The following is a 16,176-nucleotide window of genomic DNA, read 5'->3' as shown; positions in this document are numbered from 1 at the left end:
CACTAAGAAAAAAACAGCAGACAAAATGTTCTCAAAAATAATTCAGTAATTTGATTGTTCGCCTTTTTTCTTTTATTTGTAGGTTTCCCAGATTAGTTATTCATGATTTGTTGTTTTCATAAGTCCTCAGTAATTTATCTTTGGCAGTATTCTAGCTGCTTTCCTTGCTATTGATTTATATATTCTCTATGTTATCAGCTCTGATGTGCTTCTGTTTTACTTGGAGCCAATTAACAAAGTGTGATTGATAAGCTGTGTGATGGGGTAAGTGTTACAGGAAGTGTATACAATACACAAGATGTTTAATATATATACACATTTCACTTTTGTGTGTTCGTTAGAAATGGAGGTGGATATAAAGGTTTATTCTGATGTGTGTCTATTTTTGCAACTTGTTTACAATAGGAGTTTTTAATTAAAATTATGAAATGCAAGTAAAATGGTAGAAAGATGCTCTGTACTTCATATAAATTGTACTCCTTTAAAGTATGATATTAGCATACAAACATTTAACACATGCATATGGAATTCCTTTGCCTGCTATATTAATGGGGAAAGGAATGTAATACATTAAGTCTTTGTATGCTAATATCACAATGTAATGTCAGGGTCATTATGTTCAAGGAATAATGGGTTAATTAAACTCATTCAAACAATTATTATAAATGTTAAATTCCTATATAAGCCAGTGCACTCCACTCTGTTGCCAATGCATCATCTCTGATTTACTACCATAATCACCCACTATCATTTGCTATACCCATTCTTGCAATCCAATATCCAGGTTTATCTAGTATTAAAAAGGAAAAAATAATTTATACACCTGATGTATGGATCTATGCATAAATATTGGGCTGGATTTTCGGCTTTTTGCGATTTCGCCCGTTTCCGGGCGCAATTCAAGGCAGAGCCAAAAATTTAGCGGTGGGTTAACGTTAGTGCCAGAGCGAGGAACTTTCGGCAAATGAAAGTTCACAAAGAACGTTAGCATTAACTGCAGCGTTGCACCGCACACTTTATGTGCCAGAGCCGAACGTCCCGACATTTTTTTAAGATCGGCCGGTCTGCGTGTGAGCAAATTTTTTTTTTTTCTTCAGCGCTTCTGGTCTGGTCTCTAATCGCAAATGCTAATGCAGTGGCTGTGCGCATGCGCAGTACAACCAGGGTTGAATCAGCCATTTTACATTTGGATTTTGATGATGGAGGACGATGATTCCAGACAGCGTGCCAGGCGATTCAGCCACGAGGCTAATGAAGCTCTTATGGGGGCTGTGGAAAGAAAATAGCAGGAGTTTATGGAGGTAGGGTCACATCTTAGAGATGGATCTAGACTACTGCCATCTATATTTTAAAGGATTTGGAGGGAAATCGCTGAGGTGTTCTCTGCCTCAGACACTGTGATCAGGACTGGCACACAGTGCCGAAAGAAGTTTAATGATCTGACAAGGGTCATCAGAGAGAGCACAATTTTAATTCATGCACTCCTTCACTACTTGAATTATAAATATGACACACTATTTGTTCTCATGCTGTTGCCTCTCAGCACTCTGGGTTACCTCCTAAAATGAATGACATAGGTAGGCTTAGTTTTGTACCCTATTTGCCATGAATGATCTTTACACATTATTAAGATTGCTTTCTGAGATCTCATAAGATTACTCCCCACTTCAATGTCCTCCTGATAAACCACGTGCATCTTCCAAGGCCATTAAACAGAGGACTATATTACATTCAGACAGTATGGTATAAGTTCATTGGTGGTTATCTGTGCCACAAGAGCAGATGGATCCTCTTGTAACCATTCCCATTTTCATCTTTGCACGCAAAGAAGTCACATAATTGCCGCGAGGAGGTGCGGATAGGCGGCAGTTCGCCTCAGACCCTGCCACTCGTGGACATTGAGGACAGAGTGGCAGGCCTCATTGGCATCACAGGTTGGGCAGCTGCCACTGGGGGCGCTGACACCCACTTGGAAACTGAGGGTAAGTCCTGTACACTCCCTGGGCTGGGTCGGAGAATTGTCCTGCACTACCTCTGGAGTCCATATAATGGAGCGACGGCGTCCTTCAAATGAGCCTGTGCTATGCGACCTTCCTTATGTCACCCTGCCCCCTCCCCTGCTGCTAACCACTCATTTGTTGCTTTCTACTTCCAGATGACCAGTCACAGGTGCAGCATCCCTCAAGGGACGACGACACATCAGGCCATCATCTGGAGGAGGAGGAAAAGAAGGATATGGATGAGCTGACTCCGGCGCAGCATCAATCCACCCCTGCTCCACCCCCGACACTCAGCTCCTCTGAAGACGACGTGATGTTCTCGGGGTTTGACAAATCCTGGACTCCTGGGACCAGTGGTGTGCAGCAATGCAGTGTTGGGGTTGAATCCCACATGCCATTTCTCCAGAGGGTGAGTCGGCAAAGTCGGTCTGCTGACAGACAGGCAGACGTGGAACTGGACATGGTGGAAATGTACAGGGAGAGCATTCAGGTCAGTTGTCAGCTCCTTGATGACTTGGGTAGGATTTCAGCTTTCAGCTAGCATAGGCAGTCTGAAAATTACCTTTATGGAGGTAGGATTGCAGATTATCAGTGCGAGCTGTGATACCAGCGAGGCCAAACTTGCCCACACAGGGCTGGTGGCCTCTAGCAGTGACAGTGGAATCAGGGGAGTGTGGCACAAACCTATTGTGTTCCTAACACAGATGAGACTGCACACAGGGAGGTTAAAGTGAAAGTGACCTCAGTCTTTATTAAGACACTCCAGAGTGAGGAACACGCCTTAGGGGCCGGCTTATATACAGTGCTCCCAAGGGATGCTGGGATCCCTTGGGACTTCAGGGGATGTACTCCCTGGTGGCGGAACATGGGAGTGCATGCTTTACAGATACACAACAGAACCCTTGTGGAATATGGCGTATCAAAGGCACAAGCACTGCTTCAGAGTATGCCGCCATACTCTCTGCGTTCCCCACCATCACACCCAAACCCAAACCACCTGTGACTAGCGACGCTGATGAAGAGGCTAGCCTGTCAGAAGGCGGGCCTTCCATGCCACAAGCTGATCCAGTGCATCCCCAGATGGTGTCTCCATTGTCTCTCCCCCAACACAGCACGCCATCTTGGTATCACTTTGGGTAGGAGCAGCAGGCAAGGGAGGGGAAGAGGAAGGGGGGGGCAAAAGACGGTGAGAAAAAATAGTGGGGCAGGATATGATGTTGCTGCATTATGTTGTTGATGCTGAATGCATCGTATGTTTTATGTTACAGTATTATTATGTTACACTGGATTATGTTGTTTTGCTGTTAATGTTGTTGAATTATCACACTGCTGGATGCAGCTAATTTTATTTTATTTTATTTAAGTCTCACAATAAAGGTTACAAAGTTTAGAATGTTACAAAGTTTAATACATTTTTTTGTGCACCTTAACCATTCCTGTGCAGTGTCTCATTTGCAGAATAAGAGGGGGAATAGTCAACATGGTGGGATAGAGTGGCCAGGCAACGGTCAAACATGCCGTTCACTCTTCAAGCAAAGCATTGAATTATGAGTTACCGACGACAGGCTTTTGCAGCGGCGAAATCTCCACGATGCCTCCCCTGTGATGGTGGTGGTGGCGTGGGTTCTTCGCCAGGCTCTATTTCCTTGTCTTCCTCCTCCTCCTCCTCCCTTTCTCCTGAGGAGATTCTGCAATCCCCATTGGCAATTCCTGTCCCCTCATGATGTTGTGAAGTTGTGTAGCATGCAGCACACCAGAGATCTGCTGAGGGGAGTATTGCAGGCAGCCTCCAGAGTGGTCCAGGCATCGGAAGCGCTGCTTGAGCACTCCAATTGTCTGTTCAATGATGTTGCATATGTCTGCGTGGCTCTCATTATAGCTGTTGTGTTCCTGACACAGATGAGACTGCATACAGTGAGGTTAAAGTAACAGTGACCTCAGTCTTTATTAAGACACTCCAGAGTGAGGAACAGGCCTTCGGGGCTGGCTTATATACAGTGCTCCCAAAGGATGCTGGGATCCCTTGGGACTTCAGGGGATGCACACCCGGGTGGTGGAACATGGGAGTGCATGCTTTACAGATACACATCACTCCCCCGCAAAGTCAAAGTGAAAACTATTTACAAGGTGAGGCGGTTGGGAGTATTTCTTTCCCTGGTGGACCACCTCGGTACAAATGTCTGTTCTGGTGTGTTGGCTGTGCACTCGCTGGGCTGGCGTGATGTTGGCCCTGCAGGGCTGCTGGGTGAGCCTGGCCTTGCTGGGCTGTTGGGCGTGATGGGTTCAATTTCCTGGTCCGGGTGGTGTCGTTGATCCTTTGGGTGTGTGTTGTGGGCTCGAAAAAGGTGGTGTCTGCTGTGGGTTGTTCAGGGCAGTCTGTGAACCACAGCCTCGTTTGGTCCAAGTACTTTCTGCAAATTTGTCCATTGTCTAGTTTGACTACAAACACCCTACTCCCTTCTTTAGCTATCACCGTGCCCACGATCCACTTGGGACCATGTCCATAGTTTAGCACATACACAGGGTCATTCAGATCAATTTCCCGTGACAGTGGTGCGACCATCGTTGACATTATGTTGCTGCTGCCTGCTCTCCACCTGATCATGCAGGTTGGAGTGAACCAGCGAGAGTCTGGTTTTAAGTGTCCTTTTCATGAGTAACTCAGCCGGGGGCACCCCTGTGAGCGAGTGGAGTCTCGTGCGGTAGCTGAGCAGTACTTGGGACAGGTGGGTTTGGAATGAGCCTTCTGTGACTCATTTAAGGCTCTGTTTGATTGTTTGTACTACCCACTCTGCCTACCCATTGGAGGCTGGGTTTAAACGTGGCCGGGGTGACATGTTTGATCCCATTGCGGGTCATGAATTCTTTAAATTCGGCACTGGTGAAACATGGCCCATTGTCACTGACCAGTATGTCAGGCAAGCTGTGGGTGGCAAACATGGCCCTCAGGCTTTCAATGGTGGCGGTGGTGGTGCTTCCAGACATTATTTCACATTCAATCCACTTAGAAAAAGCATCCACCACCACCAGAAACATTTTACCGAGAAACGGGCCCGCATAGTCGACATGGATCCTTGACCATGGTCTGGAGGGCCAGGACCACAAACTTAGTGGTGCCTCTCTGGGCGCATTGCTCAACCGAGCACACACGCTGCATTGCCGTACACAAGACTCTAAGTCAGAATCGATACCGGGCCACCACACGTGGGATCTGGCTATCGCTTTCATCATTACTATACCTCGGTGTGTGCTGTGGAGATCCGAGATGAACGTCTCCCTGCCTTTTTTGGGTAGCACTACGCGGTTACCCCACAACAGGCAGTCTGCCTGAATGGACAGCTCATCCTTTTGCCACTGGAATGGCTTGATTAGCTCTTGCATTTAAACAGGGATGCTGGCTCAGCTCCCATGCAGTGCACAGTTTTTTTACTAGGGACAGCAGAGGATCTTGGCTGGTCCAAGTCCAAATCTGGCGAGCCGTGACAGGTGATTTATCATTTTCAAACGCATCCATGACCATCAACAAGTCTGCGGGCTGTGCCACCATCAACAATTTTGCAGGCTGCGCCATTTCCACCCCCCTGGTGGGCAATAGTAGCCGACTGAGAGCATCTGACGGTGCCTGGCCTGTGGCGGACAGCGAACAGGGATATGAGGGGCTTGTGATCGGTTTCCAGCTCAAATTTGAGGCCAAACAGGTACTGATGCATTTTCTTTACCCCAACACACACGCTAATGCCTTTCTCAATTATGCTGTAGGCCCTCTCAGCCTTAGACAAGTTCCTGGAAGCATAGGCGACAGGTTGCAACTTCCCCGCAACGTTAGCTTATTGCAATACACACCCGACTCCGTACGACGATGCATCACATGCTAACACAAGTCTTTTACATGGGTTATACAATACAAGCAGCTTGTTGGAGCATAAAATGTTTCTGGCTTTCTCAAAAGTAATTACTTGTTTATTTCCCCATACCCAGTTCTCACCTTTATGCAATAACACATGTAGGGGCTCTAAGGGGTGCTTAACCGCGGTAGTAAGTTACCAAAATAGTTGAGGAGTCCCAGGAACAACCGCAACTCCGTGACGTTCTGTGACTTGGGCGCATTCCTGATAGCCTCTGTCTTGGCGTCTGTGGGCCAAATGCCGTCCGCCGCGATCTTTCTCCCCAAAAACTCTACTTCTGTTGCCATAAAGATGCATTTTGACCTCTTCAGCCACAGCCCTGTGCGATCCAGTCGCTGGAGGGACTCCTCCAGGTTTTGTAGGTGCTCGACGGTGTCCCGACCCGTGACCAATATGTCGTCCTGAAAAACCACTGTGCGTGTTACCGACTTCAGTAGGCTCTCCATGTTTCTCTGGAAGATCGCTGCAGCCGACCGAATTCCAAACGGGCATCTGTTGCAGATGAACAGTCCCTTGTGCGTGTTGATGCAGGTGAGGCCCTTCGAAGACTCCTCCTGCGTCATGTAGGCCGACGTCAGGTCGAGCTTGGTGAACGTCTTGCCTCCTGCCAGCGTCGCAAATAGGTCGTATGCCTTAGGTAGCGGGTATTGGTCCTGTAGCGAGAAACGATTAATAGTTACTTTATAATCGCCGCAAATCCTGACCGTGCCATCACTTTTGAGTACTGGAACAATCGGGCTGGCCCACTCGCTGAATTCCATTGGGGAGATGATGCCCTCGCGTTGCAGCCTGTCCAGCTCGATTTCCGCGCTCTCCCTCATCATGTGAGGTACCGCTCGCGCCTTGTGGTGAATGGGTCGTGCCTCTGGGACCAAGTGGATCCGCACCTTCGCCTCGGAAAAGTTTCCAATGCCTGGCGCGAAAAGGGAAGGAAATCTGTTAAGAACCTGGGTACATGAGGCCTCATCGACATGTGATAGTGCTCGGATGTCGTCCCAGTTCCAGCGGATTTTGCCCAGCCAGCTCCTTCCAAGCAGTGTCGGGCCATCGCCTGGGACAATCCAGAGTGGCAGTCCGTGCACCGTGCTCTCGTAGGTGACCTTGACCATGGCGCTGCCCAGGATAGTCATAAGCTCTTTGGTGTATGTTCTCGGTTTCGTGTGGATGGGGCTTAGCCTGGTCTGAGTGCCTTGTTGCACCACAGTCTCTCAAACATCTTTTTACTCATGATGGATAGGCTAGCGCCAGTGTCCAGTTCCATGGCTACGGGTAAGCCATTCAATTTTACATTTAGCATTATAGGTGGGCATTTTGGCAAAAATGTATGCACCCCGTGTACTTCAGCATCTGCTTCCTCTCTCTGAGGCTCGAAATTGCTTTGAACCACCATGGACTGATCTTCCTCTGCCACGTGGTGGCTAGCAGGTTTTACCCCATTGTTCCACAGCTCTTACAAACATACCCTTTGAAGCAGCATGAATAGGCTGAATGGAAGCCTCCACAATGCCAACAAGGTGTGAATTGCCTTGCATTCATCCTTTGTTGCGGACTCTGAGTCATCTGGGTCACCTGAGGCCAGCTGGCAGTTGCAGACTCGTGGTTTCTGCCCTGTACATTTCTGCTCGCAAACACAGTTCCAGTTAATATATGAACATTGCTAGCACTTGTGTGCTGAGAGATTTGTTTGGTATTATCACTGGTGGACATAAATGCCTGTGCTATCGCAATGGCCTTACTGAGGGTCGGTGTCTCTACAGTCAAAAGTTTTCGTAGGATGGTCTCGTGGCCAATGTCCAGTACAAAAATATCTCTGAGCATTTGCTCCAGGTAGCCATCAAACTCACATTATCCTGCAAGTCGCCTTAGCTCGGCGACGTAGCTCGCCACTTCCTGACCTTCAGATCGCTGGCATGTGTAGAACCGATACCTCGCTATCGGCATGCTCTCTCTCGGGTTAAGATGCTCCCGAACCAGTGTACACAGTGCCTTATACGACTTACCTGTGGGTTCCACTGGAGCCAGAAGATTCTTCATGAGGCTGTAGGTCGGTGCCTCGCAGACCGTGAAGAGGACTGCTCTCCTTTTTTCAGCGCTTCCTTCTCCGTCCATCTCATTGGCTACAAAGTACTGGTCTAGCCGTTCGACATAGGATTCCCAGTCCTCACCCTCCGAGAACTTCTCCAGGATGTCCACAGTTTGCTGCATCTTTGTGTTGGATTCGTGTACTCATCGCCAGTTTTTGTGTTCCTGACACAGATGAGACTGCACAGAGGGAGGTTAAAGTAACAGTGACCTCAGTCTTTATTAAGACACTCCAGAGTGAAGAACAGTCCTTAGGGGCCGGCTTATATACAGTGCTTCCAAGGGATGCTAGCATCCCTTGGGACTTCAGGGGATGCACTCCCTGGTGGCGGAACATGGGAGTGCATGCTTTACAGATACACAACAATAGCGATGCTTGGCTTCTGTCTGAGGGTTCTGGAGGGGGGTCATGAGCCAGGTGGCGAGGCCGTAATCTTTGTCCCCAAGCATCCAGCTCTGGCCTAGTGATTGACGCTCGAACATGCGTCAGACACTGCTCTCACGCAAGATGAAAGCATCGTGGATGCTCCCTGGATATTGGGTACTGACTGTCATGATGTGCTGAGTATCGCCGCAGACGATCTGTACATTCATGGAGTGGAATCCCTTTTGGTTTCGGAAACCCTCTGCATTCTGTAAAGTTGCTCACAGGGCAATGTGCATACAGTCAAGTGCACCCTGAATCTTGGAGAAGCTAGCAAATTGTCCAAAACCTACAGCCCTCTAACTTTGGCTCTCCCTGGTCATTGGGAATTTTATGAAGTCCATTCTGCATGCGTACAGTGCATTAGTCACTTTGTATATGCAGCAATGTGTAGCATGCTGTGAGATGGAGGATATGTCCCCCGCTGATGCCTGAAAGGAACCGGAGGCATAGAAGGCAAGTGCCACAGTCACCTTCACCTCGACGGGCAGTGCAGTCCTGTTGCTGTTGGTAGGCTGTGTAGGTCTACCTGTATGAGCTGGAATATCTCTGTGACCACCTCTTTTCAGAAGCACAGCCTTGTAATGCACTGTGTCTCAGAGAGGTGGAGGTATGAGCGATGTTTCCTGTAAACTCATTGGGGGGGTAAGGCTTCCTCCCCATACATCTGCAACCTCTTCAATTACATCGCAAATTATCAACAATACGCTTTATTCCAGCTTGAAGCCGTATCAATATAGCAGCTAGGATTACTGGCTCCTGACCTAGCATGGCCCCCATCTTTAAAAATATCCTTAAATGTCCTTTATAAAACAAACTAGAAACTCACAAACTTCAGAATCAAAAGTATGCAGTAACATAGCGTTCTTCTCCCAATGCTTTTAATCACTCACAACTGTGACTTTCTCCTCCAATTTCAACATGGTGCCGTTAGTGCCTGGTGCGCCCTGGGTCCGCCTGCTCGAAAGTTCCCCCCGGGGCGCTAGCATGGCGATGCACGATGATTTACGTCATCCAATCAAAACATTGGCGGGGTGGTAAGTTTTAGCACCGCCGCAAAACCATTGGCGAAAGTTCCGCCGAGGCACAAAATCTTATGTGCCTCATTTCACGCCTAAAAAATTCATTTTTGCGCCCCACCGATGCACTAAATGGGATGCAAATCAGCTGAAAATCAAGCCCATATGTCTTTTTGTATATATGCAAACTGCTTTTTTGATAAACCTATTGAACTCCCCAATGATAACCAATATGAATGTGGCAACTTCATTCTACCCACATGGGCAAATGACAGGTGGTTGCCGAACACAACACATCCTCTGAAAAGAAAGAGAGTACTGTATTGAACAAACAGTTGGTATAGTGTGGGTATATTGTTCAATTCAATCAACGTGGTAAAATACAGAGGAAAATGCTGTGGATTGACTTCACTGTGGACGTTTTTGGAGGGGAATTTTTGACTTCTGCCCAAAATGGGTGTGAAGTTGGTGAGAGTGGCCACTCTGCCCACACAAAGACAGCCAAAACACATTTTAACGTTCAGAACTTATCTGAATGTAACCACAAAGTTGCAGGCGCCAAAAGGCAACTCCACTGCAGCTCGCCAATTGTGGGAGGTCAGGAAATAGGCCAATTTTTATCCTGAGCCAGCCAGCAGGTCAGGCCAGGGAAGGAGGAGCCAATCTGGGGCTGTGGGGAGGGGAAGGCGTGGGGGGGATGGTGAGCATGCACCAGCAGCAGACCGCAATACATTTGTAGAGCCAGGAGGAGCTGTTCTGCCTGGTGCAAATGGAGCATAACCATTTGTACTGGAAAATTGCAAACTAGGACCCTGAATTGCAAAGCTAAGCAACCTTTCCCCTCAAACAGCCAAGTGTAATGCTCACCCATTTGCAGTCTTACCTGAAAATTGCATCAGGTAGCCCTTGGGCATCAACCGGGTGACTAAGGTAATCCCGCCCTCGGTTGTCAGCTGCTGATCTCTCATTTTTGAGGCAAGAATAAAGCAGTTGACAATTGCCCCATTATTAATTTTGGAGCCAAAGTTAATAGGTGATTAACTTCCAACTAGGATTTGGATTGTTCGGACACTGGGGTACAGCACACTCTAAGAAACTGAAGACCCTACTTTCTATATAATGGAGAAGTTAGTCTTCATTTCAGGGAAGCATGTTTTTGTATGCTTAAGTGCAACACTGGCAATTTCTTCCTGCTACATCAGCTCTTTTGTGCAACCAACTTTATGTGCTCATAATATAAAACAGATTTGCCTCACAAACCAACTCTCAACAAAAATTATTACATCTTATATTAAAACAGAAAATGTTGGAAACATTCAGCAAGTTAGGCAGCAATAGTGAAGAAAGGAAGCTAGGGTTAACATTTCAGGTCGATGACCTTTCATCAAGATGCTGCCTTGCCTGCTGAGCGTTTCCAGCATTTTCTGCTTTCATTTCAGATTTCCAACATATGCAGTATTATTTTATTAATACATTTGAATCTCTCCATGTATAAAAATATAATGACATTATTAACACAACCTCTAATTAATGTGTATACATTTTTGTAGTAGCATTTGAGACGGATAAATATCCAATTGTTTGTGAGAACTATCTGGATTCATCTGTCGATTGCTACCGAGTGCTCCCATCTGGGGGCGTTGCAATTCTAACCAGCCTTCTTGTCGAATTTATAGAGATTTAGGGATTTCATTATCATTGGTAGTGCACTGGTCTTCGTGTAATTGTGTTAAATGTGTGTTCTTTGAATGCAGCAATAAAATAATTACATAAGTTGCATTAAACTCCAATTTCCCATGACAACCGTGTATGTTATGACTATTAATCTACAACCTGCTATGAACCATTTATATTCCACCTCACAAAGGTTACACCAATGGCAATTGTTTATTTTCCATTGAGACTTTCACCAAATTACTTTTCTTTCACTGCTTTACTTTAACACTTATTACAGTTGCTAGATTTTCCCAGAACTAATCTTTACTTTGTCCGTTTGGTTTCCCCGAAACTTTAACTTCAACATTCTACCGTGGAAACGGCGAACCAGAGGGACAAACAAACTGAAGCTTCTTACCTGACGATCACGTACATAACCAGACAGTTGCCCACCGAACCCACTACAAAAATGACCGAGTAGACAGCGGTGATGATGATGGGGATCAGGCTGCCCACGGCGCCGTTTCTGTGAATGTCAAGGAAGTCGGTGCTGTTTTCCCAATAGTAAGACATGGGTGGGAAAGTACTGTTTGGGATATCGCCAGGACTACATTCGTCAGAGGAGTGTAACATACACTTGGACCCCAGGTCTTCCCTCGTAATTACCACTGGAGTACCCATTGTCGCCTCTCAAGAAGAAAAACAAAAACAAATAAGGAAACATATGACAATTATTTCAACCGAAAAATATAGGATATTTACAATAAAAAATAATTAGAATAAAAGTAAGCAGAAATCTACATATAAATCGTAAACCGCCGAGGAGGAAAACTTCAAATACTGAACATAAAGGATCAGGATACAGACATATTATTGGCTAAAGGTAAATTAAACAAAACCAAGCTCGATTACCAACTCTTAGACCAGGTTAATTGAAGAGACGAAACTGAAAGCTTCCATGTGTCAGTAAACTGAGCGGGGAGAAGCCTCACGTTCTCACTGCTCAACTTTGGATGTGTGCACGGTGAGGTGTGAAGGGCGAGGGATCTTTGCTGCAGGATCTGAGCACTGGCAGCGTGTCCCCGGTAGCGTCTCTCCGTCTTGCTGCTGCTTCTGGGCTGCAGCAGTTGAAATCCAACGTGACATCGACTCGATGACGCTCTTTAATGGACGCAGATCGCTGGAGGCGTTTATTGCATTCGGAGAATTTGGTATATCTTCAATAAAACCTCACAGGCACCTCACTGACTGCCACTTTTCAGAGCTTGCCATAGCAACCTTATATTAAGGAACTGATGGTGAACTAAATCTAGCAAGCGCCCATTCTAATTCATGCACTTAAAGTACTTATTTCTTGCATTTGTATCAGTCGACACATCAACTTATCCTTCAGCGCGTTGGTGATCTTTTAATGGACTTGCAGGATCCCGTGTCTACACATAAGTTATTTCTTCGTCCTTTTTATTTCTAAAGATGAAAAAGCCTGTTCCTAAAAAACAAATGTTCAAGTTTGCAGTTTGAGTATTGATAAAAGGTGGCATGTACAAAACTGGTTTATCGATTTGTTATCTGTTTCAGTTCGCATCCCTAAACATGTTAATACACCCGCCGCCTTGAATCTTTTCCAAAAAAGACAGTTCGTGGCATTAGTATGAAATTCATTTACTCCACTGCACGGAGTATGTGTGCATGACATGACATTAATTAAAGTGAAGAAAAATCCTCTCAGGAGGCTATTTTGAATGTTACCTGAAAGGTCCTTGCTTGATGACTGCAAGTGGTGTTTTTCTAATTTTCAGATTGTCCAGTGCTGTGATACGCGTATTTACGTTAATTGCAATTGAAATGGCAGAACCATAAAGGGAGTTTTATTCCAAGAGTTGAAGCTGTACATTATTGAAAAGTATTTACATCTACACCAGAACTGGGTAGGATGCTATGACATATCTGGTGAACATGTGGCTCCTGCGCCTCAGTATTTGTCCTCCTCAAGTGTGTCTTGAGCCAAGTCTTCAGTAGATAGCCCTTGTCTTCAAGTAGCCAGCCGGTAAGTCTGTTTGGAGGTGCAAAGAGCTGAGGAAAGGGTGGACTGGTGCAGCACAAAAGAGTCATGACAGTTGCCAGGGAATCTGGAGCACCACATGCATAATCTTTTTATGGTTGCAGACGAGCTGCACATTGAGGGAGCGGAAGCCTTTGCAGTTGACAAACACTCTTGGATGAGCTTGGGGGTGTCTTCATGGCCACGTGTGTTCAGTGTGTGCACCTGTGGGAAGTCAGCCACAAAGCCGAGCACCCGCTCACTAACGCTGGCTTCATCAGTGGCAAAGTTTACATAAGTGCCTGACTTGTGAAACATGGCATCCGTCACTTGGGTGATGCATCTGTGGGTAGCCAACTGCGAGATCCCGCAAATGTCTGCTGCAGATCCTGGGAAGGAGCCTGAGGTGATGAAGTTGAGGGTGCTGGTAACTTTGACAGCCACCAGTAAGGTGTGTCCACCAGGACCTCTGGGTAGTCTGTCTTGTTCCAGAAAGCTACAAATATTTGCAATGACATTAACGACTTGGAGAAAGGGACTGAGTGTAAAGTAGCCAAGTTTGCCGACGATACAAAGATGGGAGGTGAGTAGGCAAACATTTGGCAGATGGAGTATAATGTTGGAAAGTGTGAGGTCATGCACTGAAAAATTCAAAGAGCAAGTTATTATTTAATTGGAGAAAGATTGCAAAGTGCTGCAGTACAGCCGGACCTGCGGGATACTTGTGCATGAAATACAAAAGGATAGTATGCAGGTACAGCAGGTGATCAGGAAGGTCAATGGAATCTTGGCCTTTATTGCAAAGGGAATTGTTGTGTATCTGTAAAGCATGCACTCCCATGTTCCGCCACCAGGGAGAGCATTCCCTGAAGTCCAAGGGGATCCCAGCATCCTTTGGGATCACTGTATATAAGCCGGCCCCTAAGGCCTGTTCCTCACTCTGGAGTGTCTTAATAAAGACTGAGGTCACTGTTACTTTAACTTCCCTGTGTGCAGTCTCATCTGTGTCAGGAACACAACAACTGCCGCCAAGTATACGAATCCAACGCAAAGATGCAGCAAACTATGGACATCCTGGAGAAGTTCTCGGAGGGTGAGGACTGGGAAGCCTATGTCGAACGGCTAGACCAGTACTTTGTAGCCAACGAGATGGGCGGAGAAGGAAGCGCTGCAAAAAGGAGAGTGGTCCTCTTCACGGTCTGCGAGGCACCGACCTACAGCCTCATGAAGAATCTTCTGGCTCCAGTGGAACCCATAGATAAGTCATATGAGGTGCTGTGTATACCGGGTCGGGAGCATCTTAGCCCGAGGGAGAGCATGCCGATGGCGAGGTATCGGTTCTACACGTGCCAGCAATCTGAAGGTCAGGAAGTGGCGAGCTACGTCGCCGAGCTAAGGCGACTTGCAGGATAATGTGAGTTTGATGGCTACCTGGAGCAAATGATCAGAGACTTTTGTACTGGACATTGGCCAAGAGACCATTCTATGAAAACTTTTGACTGAAGAGACACCGACCCTCAGTAAGGCCATTGCGATAGCTCAGGTGTTTATGTCCACCAGTGATAACACCAAACAAATCTCTCAGCACACAAGTGCTAGCAATGTTTATATATTAACTGGAACTGTGTTTGTGAGCAGAAATGTACAGGGCAGAAACCACGAGTCTGCAACTGCCAGCTGGCCTCAGGTGACCCAGATGACTCAGAGTCCACAACAAAGGATGAATGCAAGGCAATTCACACCTTGTTGGCGTTGTGGAGGCTTCCATTCAGCCGATTCATTCCGTTCAAAGGGTATGTTTGCAAGAGCTGTGGAACAATGGGGCACCTCCGATGAGCTTGCAGATGAGCTGCACGATCTGCAAAACCTGCTAACCACCTCGTGGCAGAGGAAAATCGGTCCATGGTGGATCAAAGCAATTTCGAGACTCAGTGAGAGGAGGCAGATGATGAAGTACACGGGGTGCACACATTTTCGCTGAAATGTCCACCTATAATGCTAAATGTAAAATTGAATGGCTTATCCGTAGCCATGGAACTGGGCACTGGCGCTAGCCAATCCATCATGAGTAAAAAGATGTTTGAGAGACTGTGGTGCAACAAGGCACTCAGACCTGAGCCCAATTCACACCAACCTGAGAACGTATACCAAAGAGCTTATCACTGTCCTGGGCAGCGCCATGGTCACCTATGAGGGCATGGTGCAAGAACTGCCACTCTGGATTGTCCCAGGCGATGACCTCACACTGCTTGGAATGAGCTGGCTGGGCAAAATCCGCTGGACGTGGGGTGACATCTGAGCGCTATCACATGTGGATGAGGCCTCATGTACCCAGATTCTTAACAAATTTCCTTCCCTTTTTGAGCCAGGCATTGGAAACTTTTCCGGGGCGAAGGTGCAGAACCATTTGGTCCCAGAGGCATGACCCATTCACCACAAGGCGCGAGCGGTACCGCACATGATGAGGGAGAGAGTGGAAATCGAGCTGGACAGGCTGCAACGCGAGGGCATCATCTCCCCAGTGGAATTCAGCGAGTGGGCCAGCCCAATTGTTCCATTACTCAAAAATGATGGCACGGTCAGGATTTGCGGTGATTATAAAGTAACTGTTTCTTGCTACAGGACCAATATCCTCTACCTAAGGCAGACGACCAAGTTGCGACGCTGGCAGGAGGCAAGATGTTCACCAAGCTTGACCTGACTTCGGCCTACATGATGCAGGAGCTGGAGGAGTCTTCGAAGGGCCTCACCTGCATCAACACGCACACGGGACTGTTCATCTACAACAGATGCCCGTTTGGAATTCGGTCGGCTGCAGCGATCTTCCAGAGAAACATGGAGAGCCTACTCAAGTCAGTACCACGCACAGTGGTTTTTCAGGACGACATATTGGTCACGGGTCAGGACACCGTCGAGCACTTACAAAACCTGGAGGAGGTCCTCCAGTGACTGGATCGCATAGGGCTGTGGCTGAACAGGTCGAAATGCGTCTTCATGGCAACAGAAGTGGAGTTTTGAGGAGAAAGATCACGGCGGATGGCATTTGGCC

General features: G+C 47.0%; 1 protein-coding gene across 1 annotated transcript in view; it reads right to left on the bottom strand.

Annotated features, from left to right (window-relative positions):
* The window catches only part of oprk1 (opioid receptor, kappa 1), a 77,505-nt gene extending 65,473 nt beyond the window's left edge, over positions 1-12,032 (bottom strand). Inside the window, exons 1-2 of the mRNA XM_070875790.1 lie at positions 11,999-12,032; positions 11,505-11,775 (exon numbers count right to left, since the gene is read on the bottom strand). Of these exons, the coding sequence (XP_070731891.1) occupies positions 11,505-11,767 (263 nt within the window). The 5' untranslated portion in view covers positions 11,768-11,775; positions 11,999-12,032. The remainder of the gene's footprint in view (positions 1-11,504; positions 11,776-11,998) is intronic.
* Between the last annotated feature and the right edge of the window lie 4,144 nt (positions 12,033-16,176).

The sequence above is a fragment of the Pristiophorus japonicus genome, chromosome 1 (assembly GCF_044704955.1).
Source record: "Pristiophorus japonicus isolate sPriJap1 chromosome 1, sPriJap1.hap1, whole genome shotgun sequence".
NCBI lineage: Eukaryota > Metazoa > Chordata > Chondrichthyes > Pristiophoridae > Pristiophorus > Pristiophorus japonicus.
Note: the sequence above shows the minus strand (reverse complement) of the source record. Positions and strands in the feature narration are given on the sequence as shown.